The sequence below is a fragment of the Conger conger genome, chromosome 2 (assembly GCF_963514075.1).
Source record: "Conger conger chromosome 2, fConCon1.1, whole genome shotgun sequence".
NCBI classification, from domain to species: Eukaryota; Metazoa; Chordata; class Actinopteri; order Anguilliformes; family Congridae; genus Conger; species Conger conger.
The window spans coordinates 61,666,681-61,687,814 of record NC_083761.1 but is presented as its reverse complement, the minus strand read 5'-3'; the positions used below and the strand labels follow the sequence as shown (position 1 = coordinate 61,687,814).

General features: G+C 43.5%; 1 protein-coding gene and 1 long non-coding RNA gene across 2 annotated transcripts; one reads left to right on the top strand and one right to left on the bottom strand.

The window, feature by feature from the left end:
• Nucleotides 1–434: 434 nt before the first annotated feature.
• On the bottom strand, nucleotides 435–2,531 carry aanat2 (arylalkylamine N-acetyltransferase 2). The gene is made up of 3 exons (XM_061232284.1): nucleotides 2,354–2,531; nucleotides 1,269–1,423; nucleotides 435–740 (listed from the first exon to the last, which is right to left on the bottom strand). Exons 1-3 carry the CDS (start codon nucleotides 2,517–2,519, stop codon nucleotides 435–437), a joined length of 627 nt encoding a protein of 208 aa, XP_061088268.1. The 5' UTR covers nucleotides 2,520–2,531.
• Nucleotides 2,532–9,227: 6,696 nt separating this feature from the next.
• Nucleotides 9,228–12,404, top strand: LOC133111953 (uncharacterized). Its single transcript, XR_009705023.1, has 3 exons — nucleotides 9,228–9,747; nucleotides 10,086–10,305; nucleotides 11,961–12,404. It is a non-coding gene; the product is annotated as an uncharacterized LOC133111953 (long non-coding RNA).
• Nucleotides 12,405–21,134: the final 8,730 nt, after the last annotated feature.

Here is a 21,134-nt window from a genome sequence, read left to right as displayed (position 1 = left end):
GTGTTAGGATGTTCAGTTTCTGAGGACAGTCTCTTGATGATGATGAAGGCCTAATCACAACAGTCAATGTTTTGCTCACTCTGTCTCCGGCAGATCACACGGGCCCTTTGCAGCTTGTTGAGGTCAGCGATTGTAAAAGATTAAGGAAGGCTGAGGTATACAGTGGGTCTTTAAGCAGATACTGTCTACTTCTCCGTATTACAGTTTATTGCCTGGGATAAGGCACCCCTGTGTAACATAAGATGACCCTAACACCACTTGTAGTGCTGTAGTCCTGAACTACTTTATGAGGTCTTGTGGCTGGTCTGAGGGTAGAAGGTTAAACAGCTGTACTACTCAAACTCAGGTGAGTTTGCAGCAGAGTCTGTGTGGCACTGGTGTTGTGGGTGAGGTCCTTCAGGAGGCAGTGACAGAGCAGAAGATAGCGGGCAGCGCTAACAGCCGCTGTTCCGCCGGGCGAAGGCCAGGCCCCCTAGCGGGTACTCCATCTCCGTGAAGGTGAGAGAGCCCACGGCGATGGCGGAGGGCCCCTTCTCCTTGAAGCCCGCCTTGCGGTAGAAGGGCACCAGGAACTCCTCGCAGACCAGCAGGGCACGCCGCAGGCCTGGCAGACAGCGCAGGTGCTGCAGGTAGCGCCACAGCAGGACGGAGCCCTTCCCCTGCTGGCGGCAGTGCCGGTGCACGGACAGCACGTGGATGTGCACGGTGGAGGTGTCGGCTACGTGCGCGCTCATGGCCTCCTGACACGGGTTAGCGGGTGGGCCAACATTAAACATGTCATTAAAGCCAACGGCATCAGAAAATGAGAGCATACCCTGCTGAAAAAAACAGCTCAAGCTTGGTTTTGAAACAGCTGGTACCTGGTTGACCAGTTCAGACCAGCTCCATACTCAACAATGGTTTGACCAGCTTGAAGACAACACAACCATCCTCAATGTCTAGTAGGGGTTCTGTTCCCTTGACAGTTGATCATTGTACATTACTATGCTGTGCTACACTAGCACAGTTCTGCTGGTATATAACATTTGTCCTCGCAAAGATTCCTATGAATCAGATTGTGTGAAAGGAAGTACTTTTTTTCAGAGCTGGAGATCATTGTGTCTAAGCTCAAGTTCAAGTTCAAGCTCAACTAATTTGACATTTAAAAAATCTGATTCACTTTCACCATTACATTCTAACTTGGCTTTTGACCTCACTGCTGAGAGCTGATCCCAAGATACACAGTGTATAGGGGTTAGGAAGATGAGAGTAGAGTGTAGTTCTCTCACCTGTGCCAAGCGCTCCTTGTCCCAGCCGGAGCCGATAATGAAGGCCACCAGCTGTCCCTCCTCAAACCAGCCGAGGGACAGCTCCGGACACTGGCCCAGGAAGCCCAGCACCTCCTCCAGGGTGAGTGGGCACTCCCCAGACACTGACACAAAAGCTGGAGAGAAGAGGACACAGATGGAGGTGGAGGTGTCCCTATAGTCTGAATCTCACAATACAGATTTTCTGAAGAACATACATTTGCCAGAATCTAAGGCAGTGTAAGAGGATTCATCTTATTTAAGCAGTTCTGCTTTTAAGACCAAGTTCTCTGAGATACTAAAAAGGCATTTTGAAAATTAATTCACTTTGTAACTCAGATAACTATTGTGTACAACATATAGGTAATACAAGTTACTAATTAAACCACATTACTTCTTTTTATTAAAAGTGCTAAATAGAAATTATAATTCATAGCTAAAATTACAGGATTACTAGCGTTTATTCCGTGTACCAATGCTACCTCAAGCTATCAAAGCTACCTTATTGCTCACTACAGTACCACTCTCAGTGTAATCTAAAACCAGTCTCCCCTGTTAATATTAATTTCACCAAACAAAATTTATCTCAACATCCCTCAGAAAACTACTGATTTGCACTCGTAAACACCCATGTACCTTCCCTCACTCAAACACTTACACACTGACATACCTTCCCTCTCTCAAACACTTAGACACTGACGTACCTTGTACCTTCCCTCTCTCAAACACACTGACGTACCTTCCCTCTCTCAAACACACACTGATGTACCTTCCCTCCCTCAAACACTTACACGCTGACATACCTTCCCTCTCTCAAACACTTACACACTGACATACCTTCCCTCTCTCAAACACACACTGACGTACCTTCCCTCTCTCAAACACACACTGATGTACCTTCCCCCTCTCAAACACTTACACACTGACATACCTTCCCTCTCTCAAACACTTACACACTGACATACCTTCCCTCTCTCAAACACTTACACACTGACATACCTTCCCTCTCTCAAACACTTACACACCCATGCACCTTCCCTCTGTCAGCCACATACACACAGACGTACCTTCCCTCTCGATCTCGAACACGCTGATGGCGTCCTGCGGGGTGAGGTTGCGGAACTCGCTGGCGGGGAGCGTGTGGCGGCGCTGGCGCCGGGGGCTGGCCACACTCACCGGGGTCTTGAGGAAGAAGTTTCGGAGAAAGAGCGAGCTGACGACCTGCTGCGACATGGTGGCGGTGAGGTGGAGGGAGAGAGGAGCCTGCAGCCTGCGACCTGGATGTCCCTGAGAGGAAGCTAGACTGTGTGCTCCCTCAGCGAAGGTTAATCTCAACCCCAGTGGGCTGGCTGCTGTGACCCCTATGGCTCTCTCCCTGTCCCCTCAGTCCCCACCTCTTCTCCTCTTGCACTCCCACCCACCCTGTCCCTCCCACCCCTCTCTCTTTTTAAGAGGGTTATCTGTCTACGCACATGACTTGTGAAATTATCCCAAAGACCCTCTGTCTCGGGGTTAGCAATAATTTGTGTTTAATGTTAAATGTTGTGTTCGCAGCATTTGTTTATTGGTTTTACCAACTCCATGTTCTTATTTCTACAGTTTGGCCGCCACGTATGCATGAAGAAGGCATATATTCTTCCATTTCTGCGATCACCATACCAGTCTCATTTTCAGTGTTCATTTGGTTTATCAAATCTCTTTTACAGTTACTGTCTGTTGAGAGGCCAACAACTATTGACAGAAATTGTGTTACTTCTATGTGGTTGAGGGATGGTTGGTAGGATACTTTTTGAACTGAGCAGTCATCCATATTCATCATATTGTTTCAGGATAGTTTGGGAAGATAGACTTGTCCTGAGGGACCCAAAATATTGCATTGTATGATTGATGATTGCACTTATACATCATCAGTTCCAGGAAGGAGTGGTCACACTTTTGTGACCTCATGTTTGACGAAGGTGCATGAGATGAGCCCATGTACATTGACACGTGTACATTGGCTGAGCTGTACCACAGAGAGTGAGGAGAGATTTGTGTGGATTGCTGTCTGGCCACTTCCATGCCATAAAGAGGTTTAGTTCACTAGCTAATTAAATGAGAACTGACCTGCTCAGAAAAGAGCATATTGTCTCCATAGAGGTCAGTCACATGCATGGTGGCTCGCCTATAGAAACATGAGCTACAGGCAACCATTAAACCTAAATGTGGTCTGTTGTAGTAGTTCATCTGTTGCTTTCTCAATGTCTATAACAGGCAAGGGCAAGGCAGGCTGTATCCTTTTTCTGGATTTCACACCAACTGCTGCTCTTAATTATTAATTACCCCAATCATGTATGTGATCTGTCGTTTTTAGCAACATTCCGTGATATAAACAGCAGCTGATAAATGTTCTTGTCTTGTAGCATTTTATTGTGGTCTAATTTACGAGTGAATCAGCCATGGTGCATATGGCTAATTAGCTGATTGAGCCAGGGTAACTGGTGGCCGAAAGATTTTGCATATACACTGGCCTGCCAGGATTGGAGTTGCCCATCCCTAGTCTGTAACATCTTAAATACGTCTGAAACAATGAAACCATATTCACTATGAAAAGGCTGATTTACTACTGTAATTGTATTAGAAAGTACTTTAACAGCAACTAGCCACACACTTGGGACTAATTAGGTAACGGCTTTATCGGGTCCTTCTTTATAAACAGAAAAGTCTAAATTAGCCAATGTTTCTTCTGATATGCCCGTATCAATGCTTGACAATAACAGAGTAAATAATAAGGCGTGCAAGCAATCACTGTAGGCCAGTGGTTCTCAAAACTCTGTCCTGGGGGACATCTGTGTGTGCTGGCTTATGTAACAGCCAATCTTTCGCTCAATTAAAGTAGTTGAACACATGTGTTTAAGTTCCCTCATAATTGATTTACTTAGATTTATAAACACAAAGCAGGTTTTGATCATTAACATTTGCTTTGTCGTTGAATTCTTCATTATCATACAAGTGATTAGGCTAGTTTTAGTAGCCAGTTATCCACACATCTATGCAGGTATGTAGGCCTACAAAATAAGCAAAATGTGAACAGTTTTATTATTTTATTCTTCATGTCATGCGTGGCTATTTCTGACTAAATATGGCAAAAATTGGTTAATATGAAAACATGAACAGCATGTAATTAAGAATAATTAACAGCCTGTTCAAATCCTCTATTTGCAGTTGCGGAAGGTAAAAGGGACAAAATTTGAGAAACACTGCTGTAGGCTATTCAACACATGTTCAAGATAATGACATTTCTGTGTAATAAATCTACACGTTCACCAGGTGCTTGGCATAAACATGTAGCAGTAAGGGTAGAAAAATGATGGCACACTGGATTAGATGCTTTTGGTATTATTACGTTGCGCCATTGCTGTGTTATGGATAGCCTAAATTAAACCGTACTAAAACATTATGACAGTATGAAATCAAAGGAACCCGACACTAGAAAAGTGATTCAGTGGTAACTCAGAAATATGTGTGGTTTTTCTGAGACATGAGACCGTTATGTTCGGTAACGTTATCGCGTACAGGTCATCGCTCGATGACTTTAAGATTTAAGTCAGTTGGCGACTTCTTGATATTTCACTGAAGAAGTGTTTCAATTAAGCGATATACCGCAGGCTTGAGTTCCATAACGCTTATACAACGGTTACCACATTTATCTTTCAAAATTTCACTAAAGACAGACAAGAAACTTTAAATTAATGAATTTTTAATGGAGCTATGTTTTATGGTAAATGTATTCTTCCGCTGAACAGTAGTTTATTGGTTGCTAAGCAATGGTACTGTGAAGTTAGCTAGCAAGAAAGTATCCCCACTCCACTATCGAAGCAACGGTACTAACCTTAGTAGTAGGAATAATGTGTCCCCACTGCATTAACGTTAGCTAGCTTGCTAGTTTATGTTACACCAGACGACACTGACACGCACAAGTCATTTGTTTTTGTTGTAGTTTTATCAGGACACTGCCAGATAACGTGCAATTATTGAAATAACTCATTATGAGTCATCATTTGCCGTGCGTCATTTTACCTTTAGCCGTGCGTATATCATGGATATTGCTGGCACGGCTGGAACGCAAACTGACCAAGAGACAATGGACCGGACCTATCCGTTGTATAAACTGAATTATCGTTGACATGGAAAATAATGACGCTGAATAGCTATACTTTTAAATCATGCATCGTTATGCTTGATAGCTAGAAAAACAAAACATTTGGTTGAGAACTCACAATTCAACCAAGAATTTATCATTCAATGAACGGCAAATAGCCTACCACTTTTTGTCAGTAGATGGCATTCGCGTTTTAGAAATGGGAAGGAAGGACTAGATTTTCTTTACACTTTTTCTCAATCGTTTTGGCTAAATATTGCTTCTATGTTAATGCTATGCAAATAATTGGGTATAAATGAGAAAGTCTTGTGGGAGTAATGTGACCAAGCGACCAAGAAGATACTTGTTTTTGAAGCTCACTTCCCGGTCTTTTTGAGAGACCAGTGCAGTTGGCTCTAGTATATGTCTTTCTGCCACTCTTTTCAAGCCAAGTCAATGGTGCCAATACCATTAGTATAGTAGTCAAAATACGAAATCAATCTCTTTTTTCCCCACAAGAACATGCAGTGGTAATAGGTTATTTTCTTTGTAGAATCTCCCAATGTGCTGATTTATTACGTTATTGTGTTGCTTGGACAATATTTTCATATTTTGTGGACAAATTAGGGACAGCGTTAACACACTAAGCAACAGAATTTCTGTTGTAATGTTGAGTGCTGTCAGATTGTTATTGATGGAAGGTCCCCTCATAATGCTGAATTGTGGCTGTCTTTACCAGCCATCATAGTCAGTAGTCTCTCTGGTGCATCACACTCCCCCACAGTTCAAGCCTTAGTTCAGAGGGCAAATTGACTGCTGTGCCTGTTTATTAGGTTCTAAACGGCAAATGTTGCTTGAGCCAAAGGATGATGGTCCTAATTCCTTTCCTTTCTTCTGCTCAAGAGAATTGTTCTTAAAATTCTGGAAATGTTAAGCCATTGATAGCTGTGTGACACTGTGGATATCATAGAGGAGAGAGTGACTAGGAAGGGACCTCTCAATCAAAGCATGATTACCTAGTTCAATTCCACAGCAGGCTGGTGCTGGATGAAGTATAAATCAGCTGTATTGCCATGGTAATGAGTTCTTAGTGGACTAATAATGTTGAATAAGAGGTTTAAAGGCAAGGAGAAAATAATGCAGAACAATTCTCCTTCTAAAATAGGATATGCAGCCAGCAAATATGCCTTCTCGTCCATACTACAGGAAACATACAGGAATGCATACTTGAATGATGAATACAGTTTTCATTATTGTAAATGATAATAATCATCATCACCATTATCATAATCACAATCGTTGTCACTGTTTATTATTTTATTTGGAGAAATGCTTTTTTGATGTGCCCAGAAATTAGAGTTACAGTAGGTTTTAAATTAAATGAATAGTCTGATTTCCCAAATCAATCTCTGCTGCCTCTATTTTGCAACAAAGCACACATACTTTTTAGACATTAATTGACCTTTTCTTGTTATCCAAAACACCTGCTTTCTAAACACCTGCTTTTTAAATATATTGAACATTTTGCAGTTCCCAGAAATGAGAGGTGCAGTAGGTTTCAAATGAAATGAATAAAGTCTGATTTCCTAACTCATTGGCAATCACTGCTGCCTCTATTTTGCAACAAAGCACAGAGACTGTTTGTTTAGACATTAATTGACCTTTCCTTGTCATCCAAGACACCTGCTTTTTAATCCCTTTGCTAGCTTTAAATTCCCAGGAGAAAATGGTGAGAGCTTAACTGCGTTATCTCTAGTTCGTTATCCCAGGTGCTCGTTCTTGTAAACACAAAATAATTTCAACATTCTATAGAGAGGGATGACACTGAGTTGGTTACAAAATTACACATTCATTTTGATACATTGCAATGTCACTATTACTGGTCTATGTACACAGGATGACAGTTGCACATTGAGAGCTTTTTCTGTTTATCATTTTAGATAATGAAAAATTCAAAGACAGAACAAATGATTACGAGCCAAAACTGCATTGTGTTAATAAGTTTCAAGGGAAAACAAAAAGAAAAAACTTAATTCCACAACCTAATTAGAAGCCGGTTGATTCCCCTAAAGTCCTGAATTTCATCAGTTAGATTTGCGTTACTTCTTTTATGCAGTTTGCAATGTAGTGCAATACACAACGTGAATTCATGCTTCGCTATCTTTGACATGTGGTTTAAGAGGCTAAATAATCCATCGAAACATAAAAAGCACCTAAATAAGAAGAATGAACAGGTTGTTAAAAAAACTGGGACTGCAATCGTAGAACGAAAGCAATCCCCCAGGACCCTCGTTGAATACCCCTGCCTTAAATTCCTACTGTTGCTTTCATTCAAATGATTGTTGGTACACTGCTACCCTCTAGTGTTCAGAAGGAACACTTATGCTTTTATACAACATATCATTATTGTGGCATTAAAAAAATGAAAGAAGTGGAAGAAAACTGGCTTGAAATAAACAAATATTACCAAACAGTGTGCTGTATTTTATATATCTAATGGCTTGTATCTCAGAGGCATTGCTGAATCTTAACCATTTAGTCTAAACAGCGGTCACTGTGACCATAAGATCACGATGGTCTGTGGTGTTCAGCAGCGTATCAGAGGGCAGATGCCGCGCACTCCCGCGTGAGTGTGTGCATGTCAGTTTGATTCCTGCTCCTGTGACCGTGCGTCTCCCTCTCTCGTGGGGAGGTACCCGGCTGCTGTGTGTGCTCTGCGTGAAGAAACTGCATCTTGTCTTTTTTCCTTCCATCTCACCCTCTGATTGTCCACGCTTCCTTCCCCTCCACTCCAGCCAGTCGCGGGAGCCTTCGAAAGCTCCGATAGTCCAATATTTAAAAACCTCTAATGGGTCTGCAGCTGCTCATTTTAACATATTCATCCGCTTTCTGCTTCAGAAACACGTTGGGAGATTTAAATATTGGAGCGAGTCCATGCCAAAACAGCCCTTAGCGGACGGGGGCCGCTCCCTGAGGCGACCGGGTGAAGGAGGTCCTTGAGACTGGAGAGTACATTAGCTCCACAAGAAATGCGATAATGCAGCATGTCTCCTGCAACCGCGCTGCGCACAATTTCATTTTAATCACGCGGAACCAGAGAGGCCGAGTTCAGGCTTTCAGGCTGAATGCTGATTACACGTTCCTCTTCTCATTCCTTGTATGGCAAAACACAACAAGCCCCCTCCCCCACGTGAAATTATCAGAGAGTAATTGAGAGATAATTAATGTGTCCTGCGCTCTAGACTCTTGCTCCCTGCCTGCCAGGCCTCCCTCTGTGGTTTCAACACCCCCCTTCCCTCTCTGTATTATACCAGGTTCTGCAAATATTTAGAATTCTTCCTTCCTGTTTACTTTCTCACAGCGCACTGTTGGTTTCCTACTGTCCAGTTTCAGGGCTGTCTCAGGCCAAGACAAAGGCACAGCTGAGGGAGGCATCCAGCAGCCTTATCCACTTAAGGCAGCTCTATACATCAACACTCCCAGTGCCTGCACGGAAAAATCATCCTTCCCCCATCCACCTCAGCCCCCCTCTCCTCTCCCTCTGCTAGCTGGACCCTTTAGAGATGGTAATTTGATGTGAAGAGAGCCACATCGCAGCTCATTGATAAGCATCAAATCAGTGGCTGATCCCCCTCCACTTCACCATTGCAAATGGAGCTGGTTGATTAGGAGACCTCTCTGTCCCAGCTCTGTGTGATTGGAGCAGGCCCGGCCGTCTCTGACTCTGTCCCGCTGTAGGCCCCTCTGCAGCCAGAGTGCCAGCGGCTCCATTAAACCTTTATTTGCCAGGTCAGTGAGCCATTTCGGCTCAGCGTCTACAGAGACCGCTTCACCTCACGAGACGGCCGGGTGCGCCACTCTTAACCCCGCAAACCCAGAGCACCCCCCTCCCTAACCCTCCCTCCTCAATCTCACGTCTGAAAAGCGGCTTTCGACAGCAGTGGCTGACGACTGCGTTTGGCTCCTGAGGGGGGAATGCAGGTGAATGCAGAAACAGGCCTCTGGGTCAACGCGAGCAACGCCACTCTCGCTCTGAAGCGGCGGCCCCTGGAGGCAGGCGTGATGGATGACCCCGCTGCACGCGGGCGGACATTCCTGACACTCGGCCGCAGACAGATTAACCAGGTCACCCTTCAGCTCCGCGTCCACCTGCCGGCCTGTTACGGGGGCAGGGCCTGCTCCGCGCACAGCTCCCATTGTCTGCGGCACACGCCATGCCCCCAGGAGACAGGCCCCGGCCAGACCTGAATGAAGGGGGAGGAGGGAGGAAGCAGAGGCAGGGCAGGGAGGCGATACCGGAGACGGCCCTGCCACATACTTCCATCAGAAGCCTCCGCTGAGGTAACAATACAGCTCCCTGCCTAGGGCCGTGAAACAGGTGCACTGTAAGGTCCCTTAAGTGGCACTTCCTCACGGACACACTCAGAATACGCATTGTGCGGAGGTAGGACTGACACAGTTTTAGTGCCATAATAGCATATTCCTTACATAATCACCATTGTTATAATAATTGTATGTTGACCATACTGGAAATTCACTGCACAAATGTGAGGAGGAGAGTATTTTCACGTTTGTGGATTGTGTGTATTCACGGGGTCATATCTGCAGACGAGGGAATCTCTTCTCTGGAGCGGCCATTTTGAACTCAGTATCTGATTACTTGCCCTTTTAATCGGTAGTGATATTTTCCTGTGGACGGGCCTTTCCGTTGGAGCGGGCAGGACGGGCCGGGTGCGGGGGGCCCTGCTGGTGGACAGGTGTGTGGCTGTAGCAGGAAAGCCGACCCTGAAACTGGACCCCAGCAGCTGTGCAGCAGGTGGCCAGTGGACAGGCCTTCTCCCTGCATTGTCTCCCAGGCCGGGCCGTGGATCAGACACTTCAGAGGGGCTCAGGCCTAAGGTAGGTTTTCTGGGGGGGGGGGGGAGGAGGAGGAGGAGGAGGGGGCCATCAGCACAATGCATCTGTCAGGGCAATCAGTGACGCACACCACGGCTCAAAACGTCTGTAATCCCTGCCACCTGGTGACTGCTCTGTCGAGAAGTCAAAGGAAAAAAGGCACAGAAAAACCCCACCAGGCCCAAATAAGTGCCATGGACAACTGTCTCACCTTCTGAACCTGGTTTGCTCATTATGTTGAGCACTGGTCCTATACATTTTTTCACCTTTTTTTGCAGACAAGGGACACTTTATTACAAGCAGTATACTGTCTTCAGGAGTGGATATGCGGTATATGAACAGAGGAGCTCTTCCTGCTCTGCCGTCTAGCCCCCCTGTTTCTCCTGAGCCCATTAACACTGAACTGAGAGCTAGGGTTGCCTGCTCCCACTAATGACTCCCTGCTCTAAGCCTACCTCCATACATATAGCCTGCTCATTAGAGATCACTTTAACAAGGCACGCCATTCTTGCTACACTCAATGTAGTTCCAGAAGGATTTCTGATCTGCCCTGGCTATTGCAGAGCATGGGTTGCAACAGAGAATTCATTCATTCTCTCAGCTTTATTTTAATACAAAAACAGGTTGTCACTGTTACTGTGAAGGGCCCCTGCGGTATAGCTACACCACAATTATTTCAGCTGGAAAACCATCTTTCCTGTCTTCTTGCGCAAATAATACAATGTTGCAAAGCCCTTTTCACTCAAAACATTGGGGAGTGTATGTTTGTAAGTAAGAACTATTAGAGTTAGTGAATGTGGAGGTACAATGTTTAAAGAAACTGTTTTGATTGGTCACAGCTAAGTCATTAATTTAGCTGAAAATCTCACTGGGGTTTTGAGCAACCATTGAAATGGTAGTTAATTAATAAAGAAACAAGCAATTAGCTGATACCCCAGACGAAGCAGAAAATACAAATTCAGCTGAATTTTTAAAAATGTTATTATACTATTTCTTTGTCACTTTGCCCAGGTATATATATATCAAGCAACACTCAATTTAACTATGCACTCACTGAGCACTTTATTAGGCTGACCTGTACACCAACTTGTTCATGCAAATATTTAATCAGGCAATCATGTTGTAGAAACTCAATACATAAAAACATGCAGACCACATGGCCGAGTCTAGAGTCTGCAGAGAATGGTGGGAAAAATAAAAAGCAGTTCTGCTCACTGAAAATACACACAACAGTGGTGGGCAGAAGAGCATCTCTGAACACACAATGAGTCAAACCTCCAAGTGGATAGGCTAGGCAGCAGAAGACTAATAATAAATAAAAATAAGTGTAATAATTAAAGTGCTTAGTGAGTGTATAAGAAATACAGACATTCCTTCTGACTCAGTCATGTTACTGCAGTTGTCAGATTTGAGATAATGTCTAAAAACATATCACATAAAACAATCACATTATGAATAAACAAATCATCATTTTTCTGTGGCTCAGCAATTGCGTTATGAAAAAATTACATTGTCTCAAAACACTGTAGAGCGGGTGGGGTTTTTAGATTCCTGAAAAATGTCAAGATAGGTTTGCTTGTTCCATAGACTGTATCTGAACAAACAAATAGCCTACTATTATGTTGATAACACCTGCCTGCTCCTGTGCTCTTTTTCAGAAATCCAATGTATGGTAATAGCTGACTGCTCTCAAAGAGCTGGCAGAGTGGAACTCTATCGCGCCTGGCCCATTGACAGTGACTGTGGATACACTGGAGGGGGAAATAGCATGTTTTCCCATCCGCCGGCGTGCTCAACGGGTTTACAGTCACAATCCACATACCTGCTATTCACAGAGCAGCTAATGGCCTCCTCAGTCTGATGGGCTCTGTGACAGCTCAAAAGCAACACATTGTACTAAGGGAACACCTGATTGTTCCGGCCAGGAATTTACGTGTCTAATCAGTAATCGGCACAAGTGCGGACTTGCCGTGTTCGAAGGCGCGGCCATATCTTAGGATGGCCACAAAGGTTTATACCACCTTGGCATTGAGGAAGAGGAAAGCAAACTCCTGGCCCATGCAAAGCACTCAATGGGGATTAGAATGCTCTGCATAAAGCCGTCAGAAAGCAATCACAATAAACGTCTTCCTTGTACCAGGAGGCTGGTGTGCCTGACCGCTAAGAAAATGATATGTCGTGTTAATGATGGTAATGGCTTGCGAGTTGTTTGACGCCGATGGCTTGCCAAGAATTTCAAAGGCCATTTTGTGGCCCTGTTTATCGTTTCTCTAGAATCAGAAGTTAGCCGACCTTCATTAAAGCACGTTGTCTCAATGTCTGTGAAAAGGCCATCTTTAATTTGCTGTCAACGAAAATGTTCCAAAATAACTGTTTACAGCCTGACAGGAGCAATGACCACAGCTTTAGCACTATACATGCAGAATGAAACTATTCTTTGCATTTTTGATACTTTGCAATTAGGTTTTTGAATGACCCCTAGCAATATTCTCCCAAGCAGACATCAAGACAAGAAAAGATTACTACAATTGAGCTCATCACCATGATTATGGTACCTTCAGGACACCATAGACTCACACAGTGACGTTCCATTGCTCCACAGCCAGTCAGTGTGAAGGGCGAGCAGGCAGTTATGTTTTTGAAGAGGAACACTGTTGATTGTCCCACTGCCCATCATTGCAGTAAATAAACCGTGATTTGCTCTCTCTGGTGAAAATCTATGGCAGTTACGGGATAATTACAGCTTGTCGGAGGGGCAAGATCAGGGACATAGACACTTGAAGAACTCACCGCTCAAATCCTGCGCATTGCTGAGACTGCTGTCGGTAACACAGTAAATCGACATAATGTAATGTTTCACCATGAGGCCTTAGAGTAGCGTTAACTAAGAGAGCCTTAAGAGTAATTGTAGAACTGTCCCCATTTAACTCAGGTGGCAAAGGGTCATTGGCTGCACCTGTTGTGTCGCAGTACTCTATCCCACCACCAGGGAGCAGACTGCTAGCTTGCTTATCTTCTGACGATGGCAAAAGAGCAAACCTTTGTTTTTGTGGTTTCGATCTTGCCTTTCAGGAACAAAAGCAGATACGTCAGGGCCTCTTTAAAGTGTGGGTATATTTGTGACTGGGAAAGCACATCTGTAATGGAGATATAACAGCCAATCTGCCTGTCCATATTGCCCCTCAAAGTATTTAAAAATAATTTCAGGTTTTTTTAAAAGCTTCATTAAAATACGAAGCCTTTAAAAAACAGAAATTATTTTTCAATACTTTGATGGGTAATATTAACGTACTCATACTCTGTCAAATGTCATGTAAAGACAATCCAGAGGGATCTTTTTTTTTTTTACATTACATGGCATTTAGCAGACGCTTTTATCCTGAGCGACGTACAACGAAGTGCAAATCAAACAAAAGTATAAGTGCGAAGAGGACCTGAGAGGACAGTACTGTTAACTGTCCTAGTGTAAATATACAGATAATCAGAACGCTTGAAGAGTACAATCAACTTCCAAACTAGCATACCACAGTTGGCAGCTAGAATACCCTGAGTACAACAATACAACAGCCAAATTAAAAAAAACAACAATATCTATACAAGTAACAATATCTATACAATCTATACATGATCTATTTTGTTTGCTTATACATATATTAAAACATTTTTAATATATGACCATCCATTTTCTGCATCAAATACTGTACAGACAGATTCAAGAGCCTAACGTGTGTGTTTCCTGATGGAGAACACGAAGGGAAAGTAATGGAATTCATATTAATATGAATTCATCCAATGTTCTGTGTATGTACTGTATGTTGTAAACCCACTGAATCCTAGCAAGCATTTCACATTGCAACAGTGAGAACACTGAGGACCCGTGACCATTCAGCCTTTACATTAAGTGCTCTACTCTCAAGTCATCGAGCACAGTTATAAATGTATACAAACCTCCAGACTGCAATGGCATACCATCTAGACTTATGACTGAGTATTTATTTTCTTTTTTTCAAGCAATATAAATAATTACACCTGCACATGGATTAGACTAACCAACCTTTCAAAGACTGATAAGAACAGGCCAACTGCTGTTGGCATAGATTGTTCCATGGACAACAGTAGAACATGATATTCTGTGGTATTTGCTGGATTTAGTGGTCCAGTGCCCATCCCCGCCGGTCCTGCTTTAAGTCAGCCAGCGTCACTGATAGGGGGTGATGTCACTGGGGCAAGTCCAGGCTTGCTCGCCGGCCCTCCCAAGGTCTGAGCATGCAATGAATTTCCTCACCAAAGAACTTTCACAATCACCAGCCGGCCCTGTCAACACCCCCCACTAAATTACAGCTCTGCTGATTTTTGAAAAATGGCTCTTTTAACAAGGCAATTGCCATCCTCGTTCAGAGAAGTCTTATCAGACAGTAAAGTGGCATGAACTCTCAAAAACAGATGACCTCCAAAACTCCAATGACTCTCTCTCCCCCGCTCTATCTCTCCTCTCCCTCTCTCCCTATATCTCTCCTTCTCTCTCTCTCACACACAAGACACTCTTGCTCTCCCAGAGTCCCTTGATCATATCATCAGTTTCTCAGGTTTCAGCTGTGAATACAGTTGTGACATTGAATATGTATTACTCTGCAAGTGAAAAAAGAGGCAGAAAAAAGCATATCCTTTTATTGCATCAGTACATAGTATATTCAGCCAAATATTGTAGGCAATACATGGCTGACAAACATAGATTGTCTGTAGGCCCTTAGGCCTATAGGTAGTTCAGCACCAGTAGAGCAGAATCTTATCAATACTGTAGTGTGATATGTGACCTGACTGAGCAGCCAAACCTTTGAAAAAAGAAGAACTTGTTGAAATGGGCAGTGCAAATTCTTGTACAATTGTTCTCCGTATGTTGTTTGGCTTCAGAAAAGTTTTAACAGCACTGGGGAAAAGCACATCTTAAATATTGGATTTGACCTCATATAGTCTGAGCCCGAGGGCCAGTCGCAAAACCTCCTTGTCACATTGAGGGGAAAGACTAACAAAGAGAATCTTCTCTTGCATATTCAAGTGATTCAAGTCTCGCCCTCCTCAATACAGAAAGTCAGAAGGCACAGAGCATGCTGTACAGACTGGACCAAGAGATGTGAATAAAATGTTTTTCTGCCGCAAAATCCAGCTATGACCATCTTGAAATGACCAGCTACCAGCTGTTTCAAAACCTTGCTTGAGCTGTTTTCTTCACTTCACTTCAGTTAAGCTTTTCTTTTTCACTCATAAACGTGAAGGCCTGTTCACAGATTTGTCAAAAGGAAATGCAGTTATTTCAGGTATCCTATGGGTATGCAATGGATAGATGCTCTTCTCACTCGTGTGATCCGCAGGCCTGTTGTGACCATGTTGTTTTCAGTAGGCATTGTTTTGCAGTCTCACACAGCTTATATAGCAAGTATTCATGGGAACAAACTATTTGCTGCACTGTTTATACTTTAGTGCTGGAGGAATATACTGGGGCATCTTTCCTGTCCATTAAACAGCACTATCTGAGCATGCTCGTAAAATGAGCCCATAGACGATGCTCACTGGAGGATCCTGTTCTGTAAATCACCCAGACAGAACAAGTCTGGCCGGTGCATTTACTGGGTTCATCCGTCCCATTCAGTCATCTAACAGAACTTTACAGCGCCGCATGGTGTTACCCGGTGAATAGACCTGTGGGTATACAACAACAGCCCTTACTATGTGCTGGAGAGGGCCCTGGCAGGTCCCCATTGTCATGCTAAGTGCCGCTAAAGGAAATCGGATGGCCGGGATCCACATAAACAGAGAAAACAGATAAGGGTTAGGAGGAGGGGACCGGGGACAACACAGACCACCTCAGAGAGAAGTATTGGCAGCTAATCTTTACACATCTGAACCCAGGCTCCCCACCGGGCCGTCTGAAATAGATCAGTCCAGCTGACCTGCTCTGGGTCTTTGTGTCCCTGCTCTTTCTCCTCGTTCCCCCAGCACCAGCTTTGAGGTCAGCTGTGGCAGACACTTCTCCAGTCTTTCTTTAAAGGCATTCACGACATTGTGTACGTCGGAGCATTGCTGTTTGCTAATTACCCGGCTCCTGTTGGGAACGCCGCGACGTGTAGCCTTCAGTTATATCTGCACCTTGGATGGAAGCAGGCTCTGACAACAAGGGACAATGCAAGACCTACCCTGGTAGACAAAGACAACACCGCTCACTGAAATGGAGGGTGGGGTGCGTCTTTGAGGGAATACAGAAGACACCGCAAAATCTGCAAAAGGAAGTGTCACATTTTAAATGTGCTTGGAAGGCTTTCAGTCCTGCCAGCAAACTGTTGGTAGAAAAAAATGTCTTATGCATTACTTCCCAATGACAATGTATCTTTTTGCACCATATATGTGCATGTTTCTGAGAAGCTTAACAAGAGATCTCATTTGGCAAATGCATCCTTCGGGAACATGGCTGCAGGAAATTATCTCTATAGGACCCAACCCCAGAGGACCAGATTTTATCAGGTAGAAATGATTTACTAATGAGTGAGGATGTATGTACACAATGCATACGTCATGCTCAGAAAACCGTTGTAGCAGTTATAACCACATAATCTGGAAGCCTCATAAATACCTCTTAATAACAACTAAATATCCAGCACCTGTTTTGAGGAGTGTAATGAATTCTCATGTTTTAAATTATTGGGCAAAAAATTTAATATAACACTCATTAGTGTTATATTAAATAAGATCTTTGTAGGGTTGACTGAAAAATTGTCAGCTATTTAATTGTGCTTAGTTACACAGAAGTCACAAAATCAACATACATATGAAGTATACAATATACATAAATGGTTGAACAAGCTGCTGACTTGTATTGGCAGGTTTGTGGAAAGGTCCCTGCACTTGGTACAATCTATGAATGCCATACACTCCTGACTGCCAGCTCTGTGGGAGAGAATTCCACTTCCAGGAGCTGTGAAGGCACGTGACTTGGATACAGGATTGATAGGGAGGTCCAGTGATATTCCATTTGGTTTAAATTCAAAATGTGATTAATGCCCTTGCTCCAAGGTCTTGCGGCAGCACATGCCTTCCTGCTGCTGCTCTTCTGACACCGAAGAGGTCACCACTCTGTCTGTTTCACCAACCAAGAGAATCTGTTTGGGGATTCACTACATACAGTCAGGTCCATAAATATTGGGACATCGACACAATTCTCATCTTTTTGGCTTTGTAATGAAATGAACAAGATGTGCTTTAACTGCAGACTTATTTACATCCAAATCAGGTGAATGGTGTAGGCATTACAACAGTTTCTATATGTGCCTCCCACTTTTTAAGGGACCAAAAGTAATGGGACAAACTAACAATCATAAATCAAACTTTCACTTTTTAATACTTGGTTGCAAATCCTTTGCAGTCAATTACAGCCTGAAGTCTGGAACGCATAGACATCACCAGATGCTGGGTTTCATCCCTGGTGATGCTCTGCCAGGCCTCTACTGCAACTGTCTTCAGTTCCTGCTTGTTCTTGGGGCATTTTGCCTTCAGTTTTGTCTTCAGCAAGTGAAATGCATGTTCAATCGGATTCAGGTTAGATGATTGACTTGGCCATTGCATAACATTCCACTTCTTTGCCTTAAAAATCTCTTTGGTTGCTTTTGCAGTATGCTTCGGGTCATTGTCCATTTGCACTGTGAAGCGCCGTCCAATGAGTTCTGAAGCATTTGGCTGAATATGAGCAGATAATATTGCCCGAAACACTTCAGAATTCATCCTGCTACTTTTGTCAGCAGTCACATCATCAATAAATACAAGGGAACCAGTTCCATTGGCAGCCATACATGCCCACGCCATGACACTACCACCACCATGCTTCACTGATGAGGTGGTATGTTTTGGATCATGAGCAGTTCCTTTCCTTCTCCATACTCTTCTCTTCCCATCATTCTGGTACAAGTTGATCTTTGTCTCATCTGTCCATAGGATGTTATTCCAGAACTGTAAAGGCTTTTTTAGATGTTGTTTGGCAAACTCTAATCTGGTCTTCCTGTTTTTGAGGCTCACCAATGGTTTACATCTTGTGGTGAACCCTCTGTATTCACTCTGGTGAAGTCTTCTCTTGATTGTTGACTTTGACACACATACAACTGTCTCCTGGAGAGTGTTCTTGATCTGGCCAACTGTTGTGAAGGGGTTTTTCTTCACCAGGGAAAGAATTCTTCTGTCATCCACCACAGTTGTTTTCAGTGGTCTTCCGGGTCTTTTGGTGTTGCTGAGCTCACTCGTTATTTCTTTTTAAGAATGTTCCAAACAGTTGATTTGGCCACACCTAATGTTTTTGCTATCTCTCTGATGGGTTTGTTTAGATTTTTCAGCCTAATGATGGCTTGCTTCACTGATAGTGACAGCTCTTTGGATCTCATATTGAGAGTTGACAGCAACAGATTCCAAATGCAAATAGCACACTTGAAATGAACTCTAGACCTTTTATCTGCTCCTTGTAAATGAGATAATGAGGGAATAACACACACCTGGCCATGGAACAGCTGAGCAGCCATTTGTCCCATTACTTTTGGTCCCTTGTTCGTTTCATTTCAAATCCATTGTGGTGGTGTATAGAGCCAAAAAGAGGAGAATTGTGTCGATGTCCCAATATTTATGGACCTGACTGTATCTGGAGGGCAGTATGGCAATTTATTCTTTCATATGGATCTCCTCAGTGGAAAAAAACTAATAGTAATGAAAAAAATGCCTACAAGCTGTTATGTTACATAAGGACATGCATCATATTCCAAATAATTATAATATGGCCACATCAATCACACTTGTCATTTAACTCAGAAGATTATCCTTTGGGGAATGTGGTCAGACAGTCTTTCTCTGACACAGAGAATCAAAGTAAGAATCTCCAGTTTCAGTTGTGCCTTTGTTATGAAGCCTGCGTGCTTATTGGCCCTGGAACACTGCCTCGTTAGGGTATATACTGTAGATCAGCTATCAAGACAAGCTGGGGGTTATCTGTCGCAGAACAGGATGTCTGATTGGGCGTGATATCGGTGGTAGAACAGGGAGAGCATGAAGCTGAATTGACTGGACCGCACCAGATTACTCCTCCAAAGACTTCCATTTGCATTAGAACTGTATATGAAGTCACACATCATTCCCATTTCCATCATTGCTCTAAAAATGAAGGTCTCAGCACTCGTAAGGATTTATAGAGCCATTGAAATCCAAATTATCAACTCCATAGCTGAATGACATGACCTCAATGACATGCCATTCACCACCTCCAGCAGATGTGATACCTACAAAAGAAGTTCACATTGAGTCATGAGCACTAATTAAGATTAGCTCCTAAAGTTCTCTATATATAACCTAGTTAGCTACTGCAGTATTTGTATGAGCATGAGATTGTCTGCACGCACAGGCATAGATGCCTCCATGTTTTTCTGATCATCTCTAGTGTGTAGTCCAGTAAATTACGGAACGATCAGGACATTAGTTTCTCAGCACTGATGGGTTGAAAAGGAGAAAGCAGGCTGTGCAGGACTCCAGGACTCACAGGGTTAAAGTCAGAGCCCAGCCAGCAAGTGGCACATAAAGGATCTCCAGCGGCTCTCCATCCTTGAGAATGATTACTTGTGGAGTAATCAGTGACAGATTAGAGTGTGGCGCGGAGCCCCGGAGAGGTGGAGGGAAAGAAGAGGAAGAACGAGGCACGGCCAAGCTCCACCCCCCTCCCCCGCTTCGTCCACTTACAATGGTACACAATTACACACGTTTTCACTGTGCTCCTGCTCTCTCTCTCTCTCTCTCTCTCTCTCTCTCTCTCTCTCTCTCTCTCTCTCTCACACACACACACACACACACACAGACTCACTTCTCCCCCTCTCCCCTTTGTTGCATGCAGTGTGTTTGCGCTGCTGTGTTGTCGTTGTTGTGTATTCTGTAGGACCACCATATGTGATTTCTCCTATTGTGACTTCTCACATTGCGCAGTACACGAGGAGGGTTTATACAAATCATTCTGGTGACTATGAATGAGCTGATAGAGATTTTCTGACTGTGGACAGCAGGGGGCACTGTGAGGCCTATTGGCTCAGTGTTCTTTGTACGCTTCCTTGTGCCCACTTGTTAACCAACATCTGATACTGCCTTGTCATAACACTCATCCACATTTACCCACACAGGTGCACAAGGAAACTGCAATATAAGAGGAGATGGCATGAGACTTTCATTTTTTTCCCCCTCATACTGTTGACACATTCTCATCTCTTAATGTAAATACACAGACACACACACACACACACACACACACAGAAGGAGTAAATGATGAGCAGAAAATGAGAGAACACACTAGATGATAAACTTAAACGTCATTCAGACCTGCCTACAGCCACTGCAAACAGTTGGCTAGAATTACTGAGCACTTGTAAAACAAACAATGGTGAAGCTTGACCTAGTCATCCTGATATATGTCTCATTTTAAAGACATAATTACAGTGCCTTTATCTTGTTCACACATGGTAAAAAAAACAAGGGGAAACATTACCAAGTACTGAAACACTAAAACAATATAAAATAGAAGGAAGAGACATACAAATCATCAGGTAATGGTTAGAAATAACCCATTAGTGTACACATGAACACCATTTCAAATCCAGGTGTCCTGCAGAAAACAGCTGAAGTGAGTAATGCTTTCTCAGCTAAAAATTAAGAGAAGCACTAGGAACATGCAGAGAGGATGTCGCTCCCTCTTAATGTATTATATGTACAGAATATGCACAGCTAGGATTAAGTATTTTATCACACCTTCTGGTGTCTTAGACTCATTT